Raw genomic sequence first — 23213 nt, forward strand, 5'->3', positions numbered from 1 at the left:
ACACAATATCACCCAATGGCAAATAAAGACCATTGGGTATCAGAGCACAAAAGTCATACATCCTTATGACATAACCGGATCATTCATACAATATAACAATATAACACTTCATTAAGGTTGGGTTTAGTTAAGGTATATCTTTAGTGATGTTAAAAAAAAAGAGAAAAGAGAAAAGCATAAAAGCATAAAAGAGTACCGCCATTAATTTTCCTGCCAGTTAAATAGACTGCCCAGTTCATAATTAGACAATGAAAAACTGTGGATGTAGAAGAAAGATGTCACAGATTGGTGCTTCACAAGATCCAGACAGTACAATGCTCTGCCTGACCCTATCCACAGCTCTATACCCATGGCTGTGTTGGTGGGAACCTGAAGTATCTACTTTAATGAGAATTAATGCCATGGTTGTCACGCCCTGACCATAGAGAGCCCTTGTTTCTCTGTGGTGTAGCAGGTCAGGGTGTGACTAGGGGGTATTCTAGTTTAATATTTCTATGTTGTGTTCTAGTTTAATTTTTCTATGTTGGTGTTTTGAATGATTCCCAATTAGAGGCAGCTGGTAATTGTTGTCTCTAATTGGGGATAATATTTAAGTAGCTATTTTTCCCACCTGTGTTTGTGGGATATTGTTTTGTGTTTGTGCATGTGCACCACTTAGTCACATTTCTTTGTTCGTTTATTGATTTATTGATTTTTTGCTTTAAGTTTCACTTTGAAATAAATATGTGGAACTCAACATTCGCTGCACCTTGGTCCCGTTCTTATGACAAATGTGACAATGGTTATTACTTGAGTCCCACAATCACACCGGCGTGATTTAGTGCTTCAAAACCCTTTTAAACCATGTGTATTTACAGATTATTCCATTTCTTCTGCATCCATAGATACCAACTATTAGTATGTGTGATTAATGGTGGCTGAGCTAGAGCGTTGTTTGTGAGACATCGGTGGATCCCGAAGGGGCCCGGGCCGGGTCATTTGACAAAAGCGTCTGTAGAGACTGAATGGTTTGCACAACAAGCTATGAAAAGCTGAGACTCTCACAAACACGCAGATGTAATCTCTATGACGCTCACAAACAACATAAGAGTCGTTATAAGATAATGGGTTCTTCTGCATAGAAGGTCATAGGAAATCCCAGGACATAGTGTCTATAATACTGTAATTAGCTCACATAGTTGCTGTCATAAACTCCAAACAGTTGTCACTGACCAGTTGGATATTCATTTCCCACTGAGCAATTATAGCATTCATCAAATTCATTTTTAGCGGGTTTTTGCTTGGCTGACTTTTCTTTTTAAATTGCACACCGTTGTTTGTTGTTACTGTACTAATACCTCTTGCTAATCCCAGAGCCATGAATCAGTAAGGTAGAGTAAAAACAGGGGGAAAGACATAAACTGGAATTGTGCCCACAGAACAGTTTGCGTCTTATGTCCAGACCAACCACAACATGAGACAAGACAGGCAGGGTAAGTAAAACAAATCACAGTGAGGTCATGGGAGTAAACCAGGGCACAGGGTGTGTCTGCTGCTGCACCACTGGCTGTTATTCAGGTGTAGCTTTAACCGTCCTCATATTTCACTCACCATTTGTCTTCAGGCCTCACAGAGTTGCATTTCCCATTTACTGATTTGCTACCACTGCCAATGGCTGTTAGAGTTGTGTTAAGTAAAGCATGCATTCACATCAGAAGTTCCTGTGATATACTAGTGCATGTCCAGGAGGTGTACTTGTACATCAGGCTGCATCACACTACAGAAACAGGAGATCATAGGCTCCTATGATCATAGGCTCCTGCTCCTATGAGCCAAGACTCATGCAAGGCTACTTACTGGTATCATCTTAGAAAACAGCACAGAAAAGCTAACAAGCATAAAGAGTTCTCATGAACAAATGTTTGGAAAATATTCTTTATCCATTATCCAATGAGGTTGTACAAACAGAATAATAGAATAGAATCACAGGTACAGACGACTGTTCTCTTTCTATACTCAACACTTCTCTGTCTAGTGACATCATAGACAGTTGACAGTTGGCAGACATATGCACCAGTGTGTGAATGCAAGCGGTTATGAAACACGCTTGTGTTGCTTTCTGATGCCAAAATGTGCATATTTAAATTGAAGGGGCAATCTGCATTTTCTGCATCCATTTTTGGACATCTAAATGAATGATATACCTTTGATTCATGAAGAATATAACTTATAGATGCGTCATGAGCTTAGTTCAACTGTCGTACCTTACAACTGTCGTACCTTACAAACACAAACAGAATAATAGAATAATGTCTTTGGCGATACATACAATACATCATCTGAATTCAAATACACAGAGGTGACTAAAACAAACAAAAAACTCAATTCAGCCGTAGACAGAAAATTGACCGCAAGAAGCCCAAACAGATCAAATAAAAACGGAATAATTTCATACCTTGCTTATGTTTGTATACAATCAAATACTGTATGTCTCTCTATTATTCATGGGAATACTTGGGAACAGATTTCCAAAATTAAAAAATGGTACAGTATTTTATGGACAAAAATGGAAAAAACAACAGTATATATTGGAAGATCTAAACCATACAGGCATGGACAAAAGGACACATGTATCAAAAATAATTACAGTATGGCTGTACTATACAGAAGAACATAGTAGGTAAAACATTAGTGACAATCACAATATTTTTGTTTTGTGATGTGCTTTGTGTATGCTGTGGCAACTGTTACTTAGTGGACTATTCTAGCTTAATAAATCTAATGAAATGAGTTACAACATCTGATCATTAGCTTTCAGTAGCTTTTGGGTAATCAACCATAATTGTCATGCAAGCTAAGGTGGCCTATTCAAGCAATCCCAGTAACCAGCCATTACCAAACAACATCTACATGTTTACAGTGCAAAAGAAAAACAAATGATAGCAAAAACAGCCCAGAAACCCCCCAGAAATACAAGATTACAAACCTTTATACGGATGTAAGATGGATAAGACAATTTAACATAACAGATGGACAATCTGACTAACTTGAATGTGTTTTGATATCTAAAGTAAACATTTAGTAACCATATAAACTGGACACAGTCTGACATATACTGTAGTAGGTGTATAGTCCATAAGTACATTGGGAGGTGATGTGAGATCCATGCCAGCTGTCTTCTTGTTACTCAACGACCTGCACAGACCTGTGAGCCACGCTGGTGATGTCATTCACAAAGGAACCCTTATTCATCCCTTGCTGTAGGACAAATGATTAAATAGACATTAGAATCCCCCCCTTGATACGGATTGTTTTCCTAAATAATGTCATGGTAACAGTTTCTAGCTCACAGCAGGTTTCTCACTAAGTGAAACTGAAATGTCAAGCAACTGAGGTAAGAGAGCTAGGCAAAACTATGTTCAGTATCAGGTAAGCATTCAAATACAAGGGATAAGATGTCCTGCGTGAACAGATAAGAGTCTGACACTGTGGTGTGAACCTGCATCCTTAGATTCATTGGCTGTACGATTGCAGCAGCTCTACAGCTCCTGTGTACATACCATTGTTCAGGTGTACTGTATACTGTATTCACCCACCAGACAGAACATAATCCCTCCATTCATTCTCCACTGTTGTCAACAAATGCCTGATCGGGGCGTGGACTAGGTTCTTACTACTGAGGACACAAATGGCACACCTCACTTAATACAGACAGATACCAGGGATCTCTACAGCTATAGAAACAGCAAGTAGAGACAACATCAGCCAGCCACACTGAGTCATCCTCCTCTGGGGAAGGAAGGGGTGGAGAGTGATCATAAAGACACCTATCTTTGTCCTGACTGAGCCAGCCTATTCAGATCCTCCTTTCCTACAAGAGCTATTGCCTCCATTGCATTTTTCTCATTTTTCAAATGCATTGAAGCGTAAACTGATAGATAAAATGCAATAGCTCTCAACAAACAAAAAGGTACATATCTGCAACAGGGATATTCCATATTAGTATGACAGAATTTGTTTGAATTATAGGCTCTAAATTCTTACCTTTTTTAGGAAACTCTGTATGTCCTTCTCTGACCAGAGGCTGTAGAGGAGCACACCTGCAGCTTTGCTTGCCTTTGGGAAAAGCCTACCAAGAGAAAGAACAATCCCTGTAAGGCTGGAGTATTCTGAGCCATTAACCTCAGTCAAAGCTCTGTTATCTGGCTTCTTTGGAAAGTCCCCAAAGAGGCTGTCCACAATTGTTAGATTTTGCAAATGTTTTCTTTACATAGAGCAGATCTTGTACTTTTTTGTTATAAAATATAATGAGCAGGCCTTACCTGTTCTTGCTCAGGTCGTTGAGTGAGTTGACCAGGTTGTTGCTCAGCAGGCGTTTCCCCAGCTCAGGCTCCTTCATCAGAAGACTGTGGCTGGTTTGGCACGCCATAGCCAGGGTGTCGTCAGACTCTGTCCCTTCCTTGGTCCATGAGCTGAGGATGCCAACCAGCTCTGGGAAGGTCTGTCGGGCTTCAAGATACACCCCATTAGGTCATTCACTTCCCGCAAACACACTCTATGAAGTGTTGCTAACTTGACAACAAGAACAAAATTTTAAAACTAACACAAACAGATCAGGTATAAATTAAATGTTTAATCCTCTCTTGTTTAATCCTCTCTGAAAATAGAAGTGGCAAAATTGTTTAGCTAACCTGACCCTGCTGGATGTTTGCTCTCCATGCAAACTAAACCATTATTGAAACAAGGTAGCCTAACATTCTAGGTTCCATCCATTTCACTATGAACATGGTTAAGATTGGTGTCCATGCTCACCCATGATGCTCTGAAGGCGTTGGTTCTTGGCTAGGTTTCCCACCAAAGCCACAGCAGTCTTCTGTAGGCTGGGGTTGGAGGATTGCAGCAGGGGAGAGATTTCAGGTAAGCCGTTCAGCTTCTGGACAATGGTCTGGCTCATCACTCTAGAAACCTGTGAACACAGAGATGAGGGTCTTATAACGGGGTCTATGAAGCGTTTCTAATAAGTTTTTGGGAGGACCATGATTTTAATCGTTGTTTTTCTACACACATTTGGTGCATGTTTTTGTCTATACATTTGGTGCATTTAAAATACATTTTTGTGTGAAAATAATTAATTAGATAAAGAGTAAAAATGCTGTGTCGTTCGTACAATGCCTTGGTTAGCGGTGAGGTTCTGCAGGGCTCCACAGCAGGCCTCCAGGGTGTCTTCTCTCTGGCTGGACCTCAGCAGAGACAGGTAACTCTGCATAGTCTTGGAGTGGAAGAGCCAGCCCGCTCCTTTAGGATGCTGCTCCTCCATCACGGGGTAGTCAAAGTGATTCTACAGGAGTGAACGTTAATCATCAGATTTTTTTAGGTGTTCAGATCTATGATGGAAGTTGATGTACACAACATTTGTGTGTTTTAAAACATTCAATACTGTGCAGTACACGATGATGTCATTGTGTATCTATGTACAGTTTCCACCCATCTCTCTCCTCTCTCCCTTGATGTCATTAGACCTATATGCCTGTCTCACCTCCTGCTCCTGGACCTTGCTGCTCTGTTGGCTGAAACAGCCGATGGGGCCGGTCTCAGCTGAGGCGTTGGCCCGGCTGATGGTCCCGGCCAGGGCAGTGATCCGGCTGAACAGGGCCGGGGCCTCACTCTCCAGCTGGAAGCTCAGGTTGTGTAGGACACAGACACAGTTCTCCACAGACTGGCACAAACAGAGGCAAAATAACTGGTTTGGTTAGTTTGCATTAATCTGTACCTACCATACACATGTCCATAGTATTATTCTTCAAACACCAAGTTAAAAAGTAGGTATCAAGTAAACGTAAGCAATGGAGAAAATGTATCCCATGATATTTTCACATGCAGGTAGAACTTATATTATTTGGAATTCTGAAGAATGGCATTCCATAAATGCATCATCACTTGTTTCAACGTTATTTTAAGATATTTAATGTTGCACGCCCACCTTGTCATCTGGCCTCTCTGATGCTACACACTCCTGGACATAACTGCCCAGAGAGTCGATGAGGCCTCGACAGTTACGCATGGCCTGCCTGTTGCTTTGCGTCGCACAGCTCAGATTTCTGTTGGAAAAGTTAAACTAGTATTGTCATGCATCAGGTAAAGGCAGGTCAGCATTGTGTAGTCTGACAGTGGAGACATGACAGACTAGAACAAAACTGTACTTTATCGTCCATTTGTGCCATTCATTCAATCCTCTGAGACAGCACCAACAAGTTGTTGGCTGGGAGCAGTCTAGAGTAGGCTACTGGTTCAGTCAGTGCAGTGCCCCTGGAGCAATTTTGGTTAAGTACCTTGCTCAAAGGCGCAACAGCAGTAGATAGTAGATACTCCTCCACTTGCCAGTTCATAAGTTTGTCTTTGTAACCTCTGGGCTAACTGATAGTATACAGTAGATCTGTGCAGTGTGCACCCCTGGTCTACAGTATTGATCGATGTGTCTCACCGTAGACATGCTGTAGCATGGTAGAAGACCTCTGGGTCCAGGTTCTTGTTGGTCTCATCTACTCCTCCTGTGTAAGGTACTACCACAGTCTCAGTCAGAACAGGCAGAGCGCTACGCACAAGCTCCGGCTTCAGACTGTCTGCAGACGACAGGTTCCAAAGGAGACCTGGAGAGACAAGACAAAGTTCAGAACTTCTGAGTTCAGTGGCAGTAGAAACAGCAGTTGTTCAAATATCTGATTACCTCTAATGCTACTACTGTGACATGATCATGGATCTTAGCCAGCTCAACTCAAACACAAAAATTCAACAAAAGCAATACTAGTTAGCCACTCAGTGCACTTTGATCAAACTGTCATGACATGGGCATGGCATGTACTTTTTAATGCATAACTAGGAGAGAGAACAAAAACAGGCAATCCCTGTGAGTCTCCAGGACCAGGGTTGACAGGCAATGTGAGGTGTTTCAGTGCTTCAATCTACTACATCTCTGTAATTGTCACTGTACAGCACAGACACTGTAGCTACGTCCTGTTGCTATTCAAGAACCAGGGTAAATATTTGATAGCATTAGAGCCAATTCATAGAGCACGGCTTCAGGGAGACAGAACAATAGAGAGCAGGATGCTCTATCCTCCAGAACAGCCTACTGTGAGACATCTCACATATCAAGTTTCTCTGGTACAACAGCACACCATATATCATTTGTGTGACTGACAGCAAGAACTGATTAGGATTAAGGTGACAGGGTTTAGTGAGTGTTACCCTGTGCTTTTTGGCATGAATGCACTTAAAGCAGAAATTAGCAGTTGAAACAATAACGAAGCGTACTTCCCACCCCTGTTTCGGTAAAAAGCAGAGGGATGGGCTGGGAAATTATGACCAAAATAATAGACATAATAGAGCTATGGATACAAGGACTGTTTTAACTATGTTTTGAGGCTATATAGTGATTGTTTTACTTTGTTCACAAACACTGGAGTAAAACAAGCATGCATTTTTGGTTATGATAAGGTACGACAGTTGAACTAAGCTCATGACGCATCTATAAGTTATATTCTTCATGAATCAAAGGTATATCATTCATTTAGATGTCCAAAAATGGATGCAGAAAATGCAGATTGCCCCTTCAATTTAAATATGCACATTTTGGCATCAGAAAGCAACACAAGCGTGTTTCATAACCGCTTGCATTCACACACTGGTGCATATGTCTGCCAACTGTCAACTGTCTATGATGTCACTAGACAGAGAAGTGTTGAGTATAGAAAGAGACCAGTCGTCTGTACCTGTGAGTTGTTTCTGTGTCTCGGTAGAGTCTGTGTCTCGGAGCAGGGCCAGGGACTCAGTGATGCCCCCACAGCGCTGGACCTCCTCCTTGTTGCCCGCATCTTTAAAGGCAAGGTTCCGCAGGGCGGCCGAGGCTGTCTGTTGGACCTGGGGACTGGGACTCCTCAGCAGGTTCACCAGAGGAGGGATCCCTTTGAGCCGCAACACCTGAGAGACAGGTAAAGCTGTTAGACGTTCTAACAGGACAGTGTTGTTGAGTCCGGGTCCTGGAGACCCACGTCTGTGTCCTCACCTCCTGCTTGGCCTTGTCCTCTGAGTAGGTAGAGTGTTGGATGAATGAGGCGCCATAGTGCTGGTAGTTCACATCTCCACTGGACAGGTACTGCACCGCCTCCGCCATGGTAATATCAGCAAGCTGGCCATAATCATTCATCCTGTTGGGAAACCCCATATAGGTACACTACATGACGAAAAGTATGTGGACACCTGCTCGAACATCTCATTCCAAAATCATGGGCATTAATATGTAGTTGGTCCCCCCTTGCTGCTATAACAGCCTCCACTCTTCTGGGAGGGCTTTCCACTAGATGTTAGAACATTGCTGCAGGGATTGGCTTCCACTCCAACGGACACATCTGGGTTTAGCGGATGCCAGGAGAACGCAACCTGCATTAGTGAGGATCAGACACTGACGTTGGGCAATTAGGCCTGGCTCGCGGTCGACCTTCTAATTTAACCCAAAGGTGTTACATGGGATTGAGGTCAGGGCTCTGTGCAGGCCAGTCAAGTTATTCCACACCGATCGACAAACCATTTCTGTATGGCCCTCACTTTGTGCACTGGGGTATTGTCATGCTTAAACAGGAATGGGCCTTTCCCAAACGGTTGCCACAAAGTTGGAAGTACAGAATCATCTAGAATGGCAATGTATGCTGTAGCATTAAGATTTCCCTTCACTGGAACTAACGGGCCTCTCCCGAACCATGAAAAACAGCCCCAGACCATGATTCCTCCTCCACCAAACTTGACAGTTGGCACTAACCATTGGGGCAGGTAGAGTTCTCCTGGCATCCGCCAAACCCAGATTCATCCGTTGAACTGCCAGATGGTGAAGCGTGATTCACCCCTCCAGAGAATGCGTTTCCACTTCTCCAGAGTCAAATGGCAGTGAGCTTTACACTACTCCAGCCGATGCCTGGCATTGCACATGGGATCTTAGGTTTGTGTATGGCTGCTCGGCCATGGAAAGCCATTTCATGATGCTCCTGATGGACAGTTCTTGTGTTGACGTTGCTTCCAGAAGCAGTTTGCAACTTGGTAGCGAGTTTTGCAATTGAGGACAGACAATTTCTACGTGCTACACGCTTTAGCTACCGGCGGTCCTGTTCTGTGAACTTGTGTGGCCTACCACTTCGCGACTAAGCCGTAGTTGCTCCTAGACATTTCCACTTCAAAGTAACAGCTCTTACAGTTGAATGGGGCAGCTCTAGCAGGGAAGACATTTGATGAACTGACTTGTTGGAAAGGTGACATCCTATGACGGTGCAATGTTGAAAGTCAATGAGCTCATTCTACTGCCAATGTTTGTCTATGGAGATTGCATGGCTGTGTGCTTGATTTTATACACCTGTCAGCAAAGGGTGTGGCTGAAATTGCCAAATTCACTTATTTGAAGGGGTGTCCAGATACGTTTGTCTATACAGTGCATTCAGAAAATATTTAGACCACTTTTTCCACATTTTGTTATGTTACAGCCTTATCCTAAAAAAATATACATTTTTTATTTCCTCACCAATCTACACAGAATACCCCACAATGAAAAAGCGAAAAGAGGTTATTAGATTAATAAAAACAAAATGTATAAAAATAAAAAATGAAATATTTTATTTACATAATTATTCACACCCTTTGCTATGACACTTGAAATTGAGGTCAGGGGCATCTTGTTTCCATTAATCATCCTTGAGATGTTTCTACAACTTGATTGGAGTCCACCTGTGGTAAATTCAACTGATTGGACATTTTTTGGAAAGGCACACACCTGTCTATATAAAGGTCCCTTAGCTGACAGTGCATGTCAGAGCAAAAACCAAGCCATGAGGTTGAAGAAACTGTCCATAGAGCTCCGAGGCAGGATTGTGTCGAGGCACAGACCCGGGAAAGTGTAACAAAACAGTTCTGTAGCATTGAAGGTCCCCAAGAACACAGTGGCCTCCATCATTCTTAAATGAAAGAAGTTTGCAACCACCAAGACACATCCTAAAGCTGTACGCCAGTCCAAACTGAGCAATCAGGGGAGAAGGGTCTTGGTCAGGGAGGTAACCAAGAACCCGATGGTCAGTCTGACAGAGCTCCAGAGTTCCTCTGTGGAGATGGTTGTCCTTCTGGAAGATTCTCCCATCTCTGCAGCATTGGGCGGCAGCGTAGCCTAGTGGTTAGAGCATTGGACTAGTAACCGAAAGGTTGCAAGTTCAAATCCCCGAGCTGACAAGGTACAAAATCTGTCGTTCTGCCCCTGAACAGGCAGTTAACCCACTGTTCCTAGGCCGTCATTGAAAATAAGAATCTGTTCTTAACTGACTTGCCTAGTTAAATAAAGGTCAAATAAATAATTCCACCAATCAGGCATTTATGGTAAACTGGCCAGATGGAAGCCACTCCTCAGTAAAAGGCACATGACAGCCCACTTGGAGTTTGCTAAAGGGATGTTTTTCAGGGACTGAGAGACTAGTCAGGATTGAGTGAAAGATCAATGGAGCAAAGTACAGAGAGATCCATAATGAAAACCTGCTCCAGAGCACTGAGGATCTCAGACTGCGGCGAAGATTCACCTTCCAACAGGACAACGACCCTAAGTACACAGCCAAGACAATGCATGGGTGGCTTCATGGACAAGTCTCTGAATATCCTTGAATGGTCTAGACAGAGCCTGGACTTGAACCCGATCGAACATCACTGGAGAGACCTGAAAATAACTGTGCAGCGACACTCCCCATCCAATCTGACAAAGCTTGAGTGGATCTGCAGGGAAGAATGGGAGAAACTCCCCAAATACAGGTGTGCCAAGCTTGTAGCGTCATACCCAAGAAGACTCAAGATTGTAATTGCTGCCAAAAGTGAATCAACAAATGTGATATTTCTAAAAACCTGTTATTGCTTTGTCATTATGGGGTCTTGTTTGTAGATTGATGAGGGGGAAAAAACTATTTGATGCATTTTAGAATAAGGCTGTAACGTAACACAATGTGGAAAAAGTCAAGGGGTCTGAATACTTTCTGATTGCACTGTATAGTGTTTCAACAGCTGTTCAGAAACATTTGAAAATCAACTCATCATCAAACCCCCAAAGCAGCATTTACACAATATCTCACATTCACTCATTTCACTCACCCTGCTTCAATCTTGCTCTTGACCATTGATATCTTGGGCTCGGCCATGGAGGGGTTCGATGGTGCCCTCTCAATACGAGTGTGGCTGCTGGTAATCTGGCCGCTGCTTTTCGTCTGACGGGTGCCAATCAACTGGCTGTGCCTTTTCTGCACATCGTTGCTGTTGACAATGACCTGAGAGGGGCCGTTGTCATTGGAGATGAACTGGCTGTTACCCCTCTCAGTAAGGAAGAAGCTGGATCTGTTGGATTGGAGCTGCCGGGCGGGGGCTGAGGACTGAAACTGCTGCAGGGCTGAAGCCGGGGCCTGGGCAGGGCGCTGTGTAGTGGTGGGGAAGGGGAAGGGGTCTGCATCAGGCACACTGTGGCTGCTGTTGCGCTGACCCCTGGCTATGGGGGGACTGAGAGGTAATCGTCTCTCCCACTGGCTGGAGCTGCTCATGTTTCTCTGAACAGTAGATCCCTTGGAGGACAGTACCATTCGCTTGGTGCTCTGCTCATGGCTAAGCTGCAGAATAAAGTCATTTTAGTAAATGCTAGCAGACACTTTGGGATCAGGAATATTGCAACACTTTCACCAGCACCTGGCAAGCAAGTAGCGTAGCTACTTGACTGCAGTGTAAATGTAGCACTTACAACTTCATTCGAAAATCATAATATACACAAGGTGGCCCACTGTGAGTGAAGATAAATATCATGTACTGCATATAATCAATCTATTGTTATTGATAACTATTGATTTGTCTAATTGGCAGAGAGCAGTGGGAAACCAGAAACTCCAAAGCTGGTTGGAAACTTGGCTTGGACCAGAGTTCAGTTCAGAGTACTCATAATGCCTCATCTATGTGAAAGTACATGATTAAGACAGAGGTGTGTGTTACAACAATGAGTCAGATGCCACTATGAGAGGATGCCTCTCTCTGGAGTTGTGCTGGAGGGAGAGCTGCTTAGAAAGAGCAATATTCCCCATTCTTCTGGTGACTGGGCAGAAACTCACATGTTGACTCCCAGTCCTGTGGTTAGTCAGTCATCTGCAACACCTGCTTCTACCTGACTACACTCATGACATAATGTTCACATAAATCTAGTAGCTGGTCACAGTGGATATAGTTCTGGGTTCCGAGATTAGTCTCAGACAGACTACCCCATCATGATGGCATTGCTTTCATATTAAAAGCCATCACTCATTAGGAAATCATTTTATGAGATGAATACTGATGCTCACTATAGTATCCAAACTGTATACTGCTAAATACAACTGATAAACCTAGCACAGTTATCAAAATCATGGGGCAATGTATTCTATCTTCGTATGTATGTGATGTGAAAATTAAAATTAAAATCTTCATACCGTTCTTGAGAGGCCATTTGTACCATTCGAGAAGACAATTCCATTGGGACTGGTAGGTGACTTAATGGAGTCAGTGAATACGCTGACGTACATAGGACCTGTGGAGAGAAACATGAGAGATCCTAAATGACTCTTAAAAGCTGTGTAAATATGAGTTATCACGGTAAAATATTGGGTGTAACACTCTTAATTACTTTGATTTTTTTACGTGACTGAATAGACGCCAAGAAGCAAGTCTCCAAGCCGTAATGATTCATGTTAATGCATGTGAAATCTTAAATTGTCTGTGTGAACTGTTAACCTGCCGTTCAGGGGCGGGTTCTGCTAAGCTAACAAATGGAATTGTTTTAAGATGGTCATACCATGTCTCATTTAGCTATTTGATTTTTAGGACACATTTAGGTATATATACAGTATTTTTGTATTTTATCATTATTTAACCAGGCAAGTCAGTTAAGAACAAATTCTTATTTACAATGACAGCCTAGCCCGGCCAAACCCAGACTACACTGGGCCAATTGTGCCCCGCCCTATAAGACTCCCAATTACGGCCGGATGTGATGTTCCAGTCCCTGGATTCGAACCAGGGACTGCAGTGATGCCTCTTGCACTGAGATGCAGTGCCTTAGACTGCTGTCATCAAGGCAAAGGGTGGTTACTTTGAAGAATCTAAAATCTATTTAGATTTGTTAAACACTTTTTTGGTGATTCCATGTGTGTTATTTCAGAGTTTTGATGTCTTCACTATTATTCTACAATGTAGAAAAGTTTTTTTTAAAGAAAAAAAAAAATATATATAACTTGAATGAGTAGGTGTGTCCAAACTTTTGACTGGTACTGTATATTTTTTAAAATATAATATTTAATTTGGCCTTTACTACTATATCGCATAGAAACGCAGTAAATAGCACATTAATAAATAGTAAAACAGAGAGTCAAAAAAATGTATCATAAGGAGGTTTTGAAGTATCTGTCCTATATCTAGGAGTTATAAGAAAGCTCAAGAAATATTTTTTCATTTGTATGAGTCCCGTTACACTAGTGTGACACTCCCCTTTCCATAGTGGGATCATATTTCTATGGCCAAACCGTTCTGATGCTAGAGACATTTTCGCGAGAAGACAGATTTTCGGGATGTGACAGCATAGACTGTCCTTTAGCCTATGTTTACTATATTAAAATGACACATGTTGCACTTTGTTTACTTAACAGAGTTAACAACAGTGGAGTTAATGATATCTAATGTATGGGGGTTATTAATTTACTCATTAATAAATCATTAACAACAATGCATATCTAATGGGGGTAAGTCAGAACATTAAACCATAACCTGATTAGGCTTTAGGTCAAATGAAATAGCATACAAATAACGTAATACGTTTTTATTCTAATAACGATGCTTACTCGTTGGCGACTTCGTTGGCGACGATAAAGATCCATTTTTACTGTACTTCGACTTGCCCCTCTTAATGGTTTGCACCTGATCCAAGACACGCTGCTGTTTGGACCGAAGTTTGTTATCGGACGGCAAAGCAAGAGATGTCTCCTCCACATTCCCAATGGATATGGCCGATTTCAACGGGTCCATTGTCATCATGAAGGTCTGTTTCCAGTTGTAAATCCAAAGTGGTATGGTTCGTAGCCTACTATACCTTGCTCCATACAGGTGGCGTTTGTACAGGCAATCTAATATATGAAATGCGCACTTTGCCCTGCCCTCAACAATGAACCACGCCCATTATGAGTAATATGTGTCTGATATGAATGTTCATATTACTAGTAATGATTGGTCTTCCTGTGCAGCTACTGTCCAGTGATTCTTTAGAAGACTATAAAATGTAAATGACTCAAACCCGTACGAAGTCAGTGCTCAGACCCATCATAGCCTGCTCTGACAGGTAGCCTAATTCTCCTCAGACATTCCAGCTGAGCTCATGTCATGTAGCCACTGAGGGAGCTGCGGAATCCTTTCAAAACCTCTTTGGGATTGTCTACCTCTCCGGCACATGCTCTTTTTTTGTAGCCCTTTTTGACCCAGTGGCCTCATGGGTGTAATTATATTCATATTTTTAAGAATTTCATAATTAATAAACATTTAAAAAAAGCTGCGAGTCAAACGGTTTTGTTATATTTCAGTCTTCTGTGATGTATATAAAGTGTAATATTGGGATGCAAACTCAAAATGTAATACATTTCAACTCTACATCTGACATTGTACAGATGTCTTATTTTTTAAGCCCATAACCATGTGTGTGAGGAGTATATTTTTGTTTCAAAATAGATTGGTTTAAGACGGCAAAGAATCACTCAGTGTGAACTTGATTTAGCCACTGCAGTAAAATTGACCTCTGATGATCATTGACCTATTGTTTTGTATTTTCTTGTGTGCAAATATTTTTGATATATTTTACCCTACAGCACTGTTTCAAATGTTTTTTTTTTTAAATACAGCTTGAATGACCCTACAGTTGTAGGCCTATAACAATAAAATAATAAAATGTTGAGATTAAAATCACTGTATTGAGAAATTGCATACAAGGTCCAACTGAAGTGTAACTTCCGCTTTTAACCCAAGACATACAATACAGTGTCTTCAAAAGTATTCACATCCCTTGACATTTTCCCCATGTTGTTGTGTCACAGCCTGATTTTAAAATGGATAACATGTTGATTATGTGTCACTGGCCTATACACAATACCCCATAATGTCAAAGTGGAATTATGATTTTAGAAATGTTTACAAATGAATAAAACATTTAAAGCTGAAATGTCTTGAGTCAATAAGTATTCAACCCTTTTGTTATGGGAAGCCTACATAAGTTCAGGAGTAAAGATGTGCTAACAAGTCACATAAGTAGTTGCATGGATTCACTGTGTGCAATAATAGTGTTTAATGTGATTTTGGAATGACTACCTCATCTCTGTACCCTACACATACAATTATCTGTAAGGTCCCTCAGTCGAGCAGTCAATTTCAAACACAGATTCAACCACAAAGACCAGGAATGTTTTCCAATGCCTCGCAAAGGACACCTATTGGTAGATGGGTAAAAAAAATTAAAAGGCATTGGATATCCCTTTGAGCATGAAGTTATTTATTACACTTTAATGGTGTATGAATACACCCAGTCACTTCAAAGATACAGTCATCCTTCCTAACTCAGTTGCCTGAGAGGAAGGAAACTGCTTAGGGATTTCACCATGAGGCCAATGATAACTTAAAAACAGTTACGGAGTTTATTGCTGTGATAGGAGAAAACTGAGGATGGATCAACCACGTTGTAGTTACTCCACAATACTAACCTAAATTATGATTGAAAAGAAGGAAGCTTGTACAGAATAAAAAAATATTCCAAAACATGCATCCTGTTTGCAATAAGGCACTAAAGTAAATCTGCAAAATATGTGGCAAAAAATGTACTTTATGTACGGAGTACAAAGCGTTAGGGTTGGGGAAAATCCTACACAACACATTACTGAAAACCCCAATTCATATTTTCAAGCATGGTGGTGGCTGCATCATATTATGGGTATGCTTGTCATCGGCATGGACTAGGGAGTTTTTTAGGATAAAAATAAACGAAATAAAGCTAAGCACAGGCAAAATCCTCAAGGAAAACCTGGTTCAGTCTGCTTTCCACCAGACACTAGGAGACAAATTCCCCTTTCAGCAGGACAATAACCTAAAGTCCAAATATGCACTGGAGTTGCTTACCAATACAACATCGAATTAAACCGGCTTGAAAATCTATGGCAAGACATGAAAATGTCTGTCTAGCAATAATCAACAACAAACTTGACAGAGCTTGAGGAATTCTAAAAAGAATCATGTTCAAATATTGTACAATTCAAGTGTGCAAATCTCTTAGAGTCTTACCCAGAAAGACTCACAGATGTAATCGCTTCCAAATCCTAATATGTATTGACCCAGGGTTGTGAATACGTATGTAAATGAGATATTTCTCAAATGTTTTCACTTCGTCATTATGAGGTATTGTGTGTAGATGGGTGAAAAACATCTATTTAATCCACTTTGAATTCAGGCTGTAACACAACAAAATGTGAAATAAGTCAAGGGGTATGAATACGGACTGAAGGCACTGTATATACATACATATACATGTTCATATTATTTTACTGTTTTTGAGGTATGGGGGTCTGCCAGACTAGGCCCTGGGATCTGTTGTTGTGATAATAACAATATGCTCAATAATAACATTTGATAAATACAATTGCTGAATTCACCATGGTGATCACTACATTCATCATAATACCAACATCCATGACGAACTGTGATTTCCACACCAGACCAGAGGCTAGACAGCTGAGTCACCATGGCAGGTAGCCAAGTGGTTAGAGCGTTGGGCCAGCAATTGAAAGGTTGATGGATTGAATCCCTGAGCTGACAAGTTAAAGAAATCTGTCAGTTTGCCCCTGAACAAGGCAGTTAACCCACTGTTCCCCGGTAGGCCGTCATTGTAAATAAGAATTTGGTCTTAACTGACTTGAATAGTTCTCCATTTTGAAGAATAATAGCCGTAAGACTACCCTGGGAAAATACCAAGACCGTTTAATTAAATTGTCAGATTTGATGGTGTTAACCCAGCCGCTCATCATCAATGCACTGGTGTAGACAGAAACAACAAGCACCACACCCATGGGTATTGGCATAGCTTGGCACCACAGTCAAAGTTACAGCTTTTGGTGGCGTCCAACCTACACTTGGCAATCTGCACCAAGCATTAATTTCCCATTTTGGTGAACCTTTAGATGGAATTAGGTGTTGATGTTCAGGCATGTTTAAAGATTCGTCAGAGCAGAGTTTTACTTTTGTATTGAAGTCACAGAACTTCTGTCATTCATCATGCTTTCGATACAGACTAACAGTTTGTAGTTTACAACAGTCAGCAGTAGACCTAGGCTACATTATAATCAAAACCCAATGACAATGTAAAGAGGGGCAGACAACAAATACTATTTAAATAATGGAAGTGAATGTACAAACTTATAAATAATGGCATTCATAATCTAGATTTCACTTGACATTTAAATGTCCCGTTTAAGTGCATTTCCTCCAAAGACTACACCACAGATAGGATACATCACATGGTTCATATTTGAAATATGGATCACCTTACATTCCCAATTTGTTTAGATTTGAACGTGATTGCAATCCACAGATGGTCAGTATCTGTTGGCTACTGTACATGTGCAGCATTGCTCTCTAGTGGTGAACAAGAGACACATGTAGAAATGGAGAGATCTTCATACTGCATGATCAATCAATCATTCACATTTATTCAGAGAGCAGATGTCACAAAAGTGCAATACGGAAAACCCAGCCTAAAACAGCAAACAATGCAGATGCATCACTCTGAATTTACATTTAGGTCACAGAGTTCCCACATATGCTGAGCACTTGTTGGCTGCTTTTCCTTCACTCTGCATTCCAAATCATCCCAAACCATCTCAATTGGGTTGAGGTCAGGTGATTGTGGAGGCCAGGTTATCTGATGCAGCACTCCATCACTCTCCATCTTGATCAAATAGCCCTTACACACCCTTGAAGTGTGTTGGGTCATTGTCCTGTTAAAAAACAAAATGGTAGTCCTACTAAGCGCAAACCACATGGGATGGCGTATCGCTGCAGAATCCTGTGGTAGACATGCTGGTTAAGTGTGCTTTGAATTCTAAATAAATCACAGACAGTGTCCCCATCAAATCACCCCCACAGCATCACACCTCATCCTCCATGTTTCACGGTGGGAACTACACATGCAGAGATCATCCTTTCACCTGCTCCGCGTCTCAAAAATACGCAACCAAAAATGTCACATTTGGACTCAGACTAAAGTGGTATTATGTGTATGTGAATAACTCACGTCGGAGAGTTTGGTAAAAATGCAAGCATAATCGTTTACATTCATAATGCATCTGTTTATATATCCTAGATAGGTGCCCCACTAGCACCATCTCTGGATTGGCATTATGCCGATTATCTTAATCATCTTCCTTTTCATATATAATTAGTTTGTGCACTTCATGCCATTTTAATACCACAGTGAAAATTCTTATTTACATTATCAACAGGTTTAAGATAAAAAATGAATTGTCCATCTCTTAAGGGACATGGTCTTATGTTATCCCTTGTCCTAGTGTGTCACAATGGTAGCATATTTAGCACCTCTGGGATGTTGGGCACCACTGGGAGCCTCAGGGCCTCTCCTTCCTCTTCCACAGCCTCCTGAAATTGTGGAGGCACAGTCTGCAGAGATAACATGCCCTGGTGGGGTCTACCCCGTCTCCTCATTTTGTGTCCTGCCCACACCATCCAGAGGATATTCACAGTCTTCCCTCGTGGCCCTCCTGTGCCCTATGTTCTCCTGAACATGGGCGTATGTCCTTCGATACTTTCGGCCCTTTACTTCCACTTCGCGGGCGGCAGGGTAGCCTAGTGGTTAGAGCGTTCACCTAGTAACCAAAAGGTTGCAAGTTCAAATCCCTGAGCTGATAAGGTACAAATCTGTCGTTCTGCCCCTGAACAGGCAGTTCAGGCTGTTCAGGATGTTTTCCTAGGCCGTCATTGAAAATAGGAATTTGTTCTTAACTGACTTGCCTAGTTAAATAAAGGTTTACAAAAATGACCTTGAGCTGATATGCCCTATGCATGTGCCAAGACACCATGTGGCATCCCTGGTGTGAGGTGACCGGAGCACTGACAGCCTGGCCTTGTTTTATTACAAGCAGATTTTTTGCATGCTGGTCAAAGTAATGTTTTGACTTGTCCTGACGTGCACGCTTGTGTACCTGAACATCCCTAATGACCTTTAGTGCGAGGAGCTTGGGAGCTGTTGGCAACAGAGCGTGGGTGCGTCTTGACATTAAGCTCTGTACAGGACTGCTGCCGAAACCCTCTGTGGGAGAATTTCTCCACGCCAAAATGGCTTGCCACACATATGTGCCTTCCTTCATAGCCTGTGATGAGAGTCTTCGCTATTTTCACTCCTGACTCCGCCTTACCATTACTCTGACTGTGGTAGGGTGAGGAGGTCACATGATGGAACTCCCAGGCTTTTGCAAACAAAGCAAAGTCTTGACTCGTGAAATGTGGCCCATTATTCGTAACTCCACCACTGTCAGGTATGCCAGATCTGCTAAACTGCTGCGTACAACAGTCGATGATGTAATCGGCAGTTGTGTCAATCACTTTCTCCACCTCCCAAAAATCTGAATTGGAGTCCACTTCAATCAGAAAAGGAACGCTCTTGACTGTGAACAGATCCAATCCCACTTTAGGATGTGTTGGTACGTCATGTGGGAGCAGCGTTTCCTTTTGCTGCTTTCATAGATTTGTATTACATATGTTGCACACAGCCACAAAATGTTTGATTTATTGGGTCATGTTGGGACAGAATACTGTGTCGGTAGCTTTCCTGAGACTGACTTTGGCCCCTGAGTGCCCTGCATGGATATGAGAGAGAACTTTTGTAGACGACCTCTTCCTGCATTGTGAGTTCGTCTCTGTATGTTCAGTAGTCCCTTGCCAGGATAGGTGTACTCTTTCTTGTGTCCGGCCAGCCTCTCGGGATAAAAGACTGACGTCTGAAGTCTTGTCCTCTGCTGAATGAGCTTTAATAGTATCCCGTGTCTGGGGAGATGTTTTGATCAGTAGCATGGTTCATATCTTCAAACTCAGCCTGTAGAGCATGTACAGTCTCATTTGACCGATATTGCGGCTGAATAATTGTTGGTAGTGCTGCTGTAGACAAGAAATCTGTAATGTGAAGCTCGACTTTCTTGTATACGACCTGTAGTTGATAAAGTTGAAGCTTTAGCGTCATCCTTTGAAGTCGCTTCGGGGCAGACAGAATAGTTTTTTTTAATATAACCTCAAGTGGCTTGTGATCAGTGTGCACTGTGATAAAGTCCCTACCATGGAGGTATTGATCAAAACGGTCACAGACGAACACCATGGCACTTTGGGCATATCCTTGATCCATGAGTGTCAATGTCCTTGAAGCAAATGCAATGCGCTGCGCCTTCTGCAGGAACACTGCCCCTAGGCCTTTGTCACTTGCATCACATTGTAGGGTTACTTCCTCAGAGAGGTCAAAGTTCCTCAGTATTGGTTTGGTTGTTTACCAATTTCTTGATTTTCTCCAATGCATCATCATGTTGAGGAAGCTATGCCCACAGCACATCTTTATTGGTCAGCCGATGCAATGGCTCATGTCGGGGTAGGTTCCTTGTCAATCATTGGCTTATTGGTGAAAACAGCAGTCAGACAATATCTTCTTTACGTAAATCAATCAAACCTTTATTAATGCAATTGCAGACAGAAGTTGACAATGGAAACACAGCATGAATGTTTCAGAGTAAGTTCTGCAACCAACCAAAGGGTGCAGCTGATTATATACTTGTGATCACTTCCCTGATGGTGAGATCATCTACGTCAGTGTAATTGTGCAGCAATAAGCTGAGGCTACCTTATGAGGTAACCTAGTACAGTAGCTTCTCTGAATTCATTAGCATTGTCCACTGTCACACAAGATCAAAATGTCAAAACCAGACAGTGTTTACTTCTCAGCACTTTACCTAGTTCTGGTCTGACTCATACCTAGCCTGCAGGCACGTTCTTGCAACAGCTAGAGCATAACCACAAAGACTAATATAGATGGTTTGTACAACATATAGTGGCAGAGTTTTAGACACACAGTATCTATCTTTAAGGCCTGCAGCAAAACATATGAATCTTAAGGTTCCCTTAATCAATAATGGGGAGGGGTTTTGGGACCCTACCCCCCTACACTCACATACGTCAGACAGGTAGGGTAAGAATTTGGCTAAGTAATTTACAAAACCAAGCAGTCGCTGCACTGCTTTTGCGTTTTTAGGTCGCTGCATTTGCTGTACTGACTCCACCTTCTTGGAGTCTGGCTTCAGGCCTTCAGGTGTCAAAAGATGTGCCATGTACGTGTATGTAATACTTGTGAGCCTGAGCTTAACTTTGTCTTTATTCAGCTTTATATTCATCTCCCTTTCTCTTTGTAAGAGCTGAGTCAGGTTGTGGTCATGGTCCTGCACTGCTTCTACCATTGTAGCACCACAGACGTATACCAGAATGTCATCAGCTATGATGCTTATTCCTGGCAGTCTCTGAAGTGCCTCATGTTGCCTTCGCTGATATTCCTCTGCAACTAGTTTCACTCCAAAGGTAACCTTGTCCACCGGTTTCTACCATTACGTGTCCAAAATGTGGTGAGGTAACTACTCTCTTCATCCAAACGTACCTGCCAGTACCCATTTTTTGCATCCATAACCAAAAAGATTTTAACTTTTTCCAAGCTTGGCAATACCTCTTCAATGGTAGGAATGTGGTAATGTGCCCTACATAAGGCTTTGTTTAGGGCACTTGGATCGAGGCAAACTCTTATTTTGCCAGACTTTTCCACCACATCAATGTTGCTTATCCACTTAGTAGGTTTGGTGACCTTCGTAATGACACCCTGTTCCTCCTTTGAATCAACCTTTAGTATATTTTCCTTGAGTGGAATGGGAATTCTGCGGGGAAACTGTTGAACTGGCCTAACAGACTCATCCCCCACCAGGTGAAGCTCACCTAGGAGAGCACTCATCCCTTCCATCCTCAAACTGTTTCAGTATTGCCTCGGAGGTGTTCAATTCTGGTGGGATCTTTGGTTTTTCTTTAGTGCTGACATGATGAACAGCATGTTGGTGGTTGAGCCGTAGCAACTTAAGCTTTTCACACGTTTCTGCTGAAAGGAGAGGCTTTTGCAAAGTTTTCACCACTTGGAACTTTAGCACATAAGTTTCCCCATCATGATTGGCTTGTAGTCCACACTCCCCTACTGGTGTAATACCCGAGCCATCGTACAGCCTTCGCCTTGCTCCATCCTGTACGATGGCTTTGCATCTCACTCCTGCATTACTTGCATAAAGTCTCTGTCGCTGAGTATATTAACAGTTGAGCCACTGTCTAACTGGCGTATGATAGTGCTGCTTGGATCATAATCACAGTTACCACATGTTAGTGGGGCAAGCTATACGTTTGTAAACCATTTATCTTTGCCACTTCTGTCATGTATAGCATGCCAGCTTCTTCATCATCATTATGATCACTGCATGTATCCTGTTCTGGCATGATTGACAGGCTTTCTTTGTCTTTGTCTAAACACTTTAACAAAATTGTTATTTTGGGTATTTGACTCCTGCGTGTGTTGATCCACAGTACATGCACCCATCTTTAGTATTTTTCCGCCTTGCATCACTGTCCGATTAATTATATTTCCATTTTCTATCGACATGGTCTCTGTATTTGTTCTGAGTGGCATAATTGACAGATTCTGCCTGTTCAGGGACAGTGTTAATCTTTTTTAATTGGATCTGCGTCTGTTTGATTGCTCTGCATATATCTGTGGCTTTAGTTAGCATAAATTGTGGTTCGCGCAGCATACTTGCTCTTACTCTGTTATCTTTACAGCCAATCACAAGTCTGTCTCTGATAATTTCATCACTCATTTACCTGAAATCACATGAATGAGACAGTTGATGCAGCCTCACAACATATTGACCAGACATCTCTGCTTGAGTTTGTTCACATGTTAAAAATGAATCTTTCATAAATCACGTTAGGAGTGGGTTCAAAATGTCTTTGTAAAACGTCAAGGATTTTCTAGGTGACGCTGAAGCATATGGCACTCTCTT

At 42.0% G+C, this 23213-nt stretch overlaps 1 protein-coding gene across 1 annotated transcript; it reads right to left on the bottom strand.

Moving 5' to 3' along the window:
* Positions 1-1900: 1900 nt before the first annotated feature.
* LOC112221386 (plakophilin-1) lies at positions 1901-14188 on the bottom strand. Its single transcript, XM_024383540.2, has 13 exons — positions 13893-14188; positions 12489-12586; positions 11140-11645; positions 8042-8183; positions 7749-7956; positions 6461-6626; positions 5960-6077; positions 5516-5695; positions 5147-5317; positions 4792-4945; positions 4302-4488; positions 4024-4108; positions 1901-3237 (listed from the first exon to the last, which is right to left on the bottom strand). The coding sequence occupies exons 1-13, from the start codon at positions 14083-14085 to the stop codon at positions 3163-3165; spliced, it is 2283 nt and encodes a 760-aa protein (XP_024239308.1). The 5' UTR covers positions 14086-14188; the 3' UTR covers positions 1901-3162.
* Positions 14189-23213: the final 9025 nt, after the last annotated feature.

This window comes from Oncorhynchus tshawytscha, linkage group LG02 (assembly GCF_018296145.1).
Source record: "Oncorhynchus tshawytscha isolate Ot180627B linkage group LG02, Otsh_v2.0, whole genome shotgun sequence".
Lineage (NCBI taxonomy): Eukaryota > Metazoa > Chordata > Actinopteri > Salmoniformes > Salmonidae > Oncorhynchus > Oncorhynchus tshawytscha.

What these genes read in the sequence shown, in the direction of transcription:
- LOC112221386 (XM_024383540.2), bottom strand. Translation starts at nt 14,085, where the DNA reads ATGATGACAATGGACCCGTTGAAATCGGCCATATCCATTGGGAATGTG. An exon ending in GCCAACGAAGTCGCCAACGA is followed by an intron (nt 12,587 to 13,892) that starts GTAAGCATCGTT and finishes TTCTCTCCACAG; the next exon opens with GTCCTATGTACGTCAGCGTA. An exon ending in GCAAGGTCCAGGAGCAGGAG is followed by an intron (nt 5,318 to 5,515) that starts GTGAGACAGGCA and finishes TCACTCCTGTAG; the next exon opens with AATCACTTTGACTACCCCGT.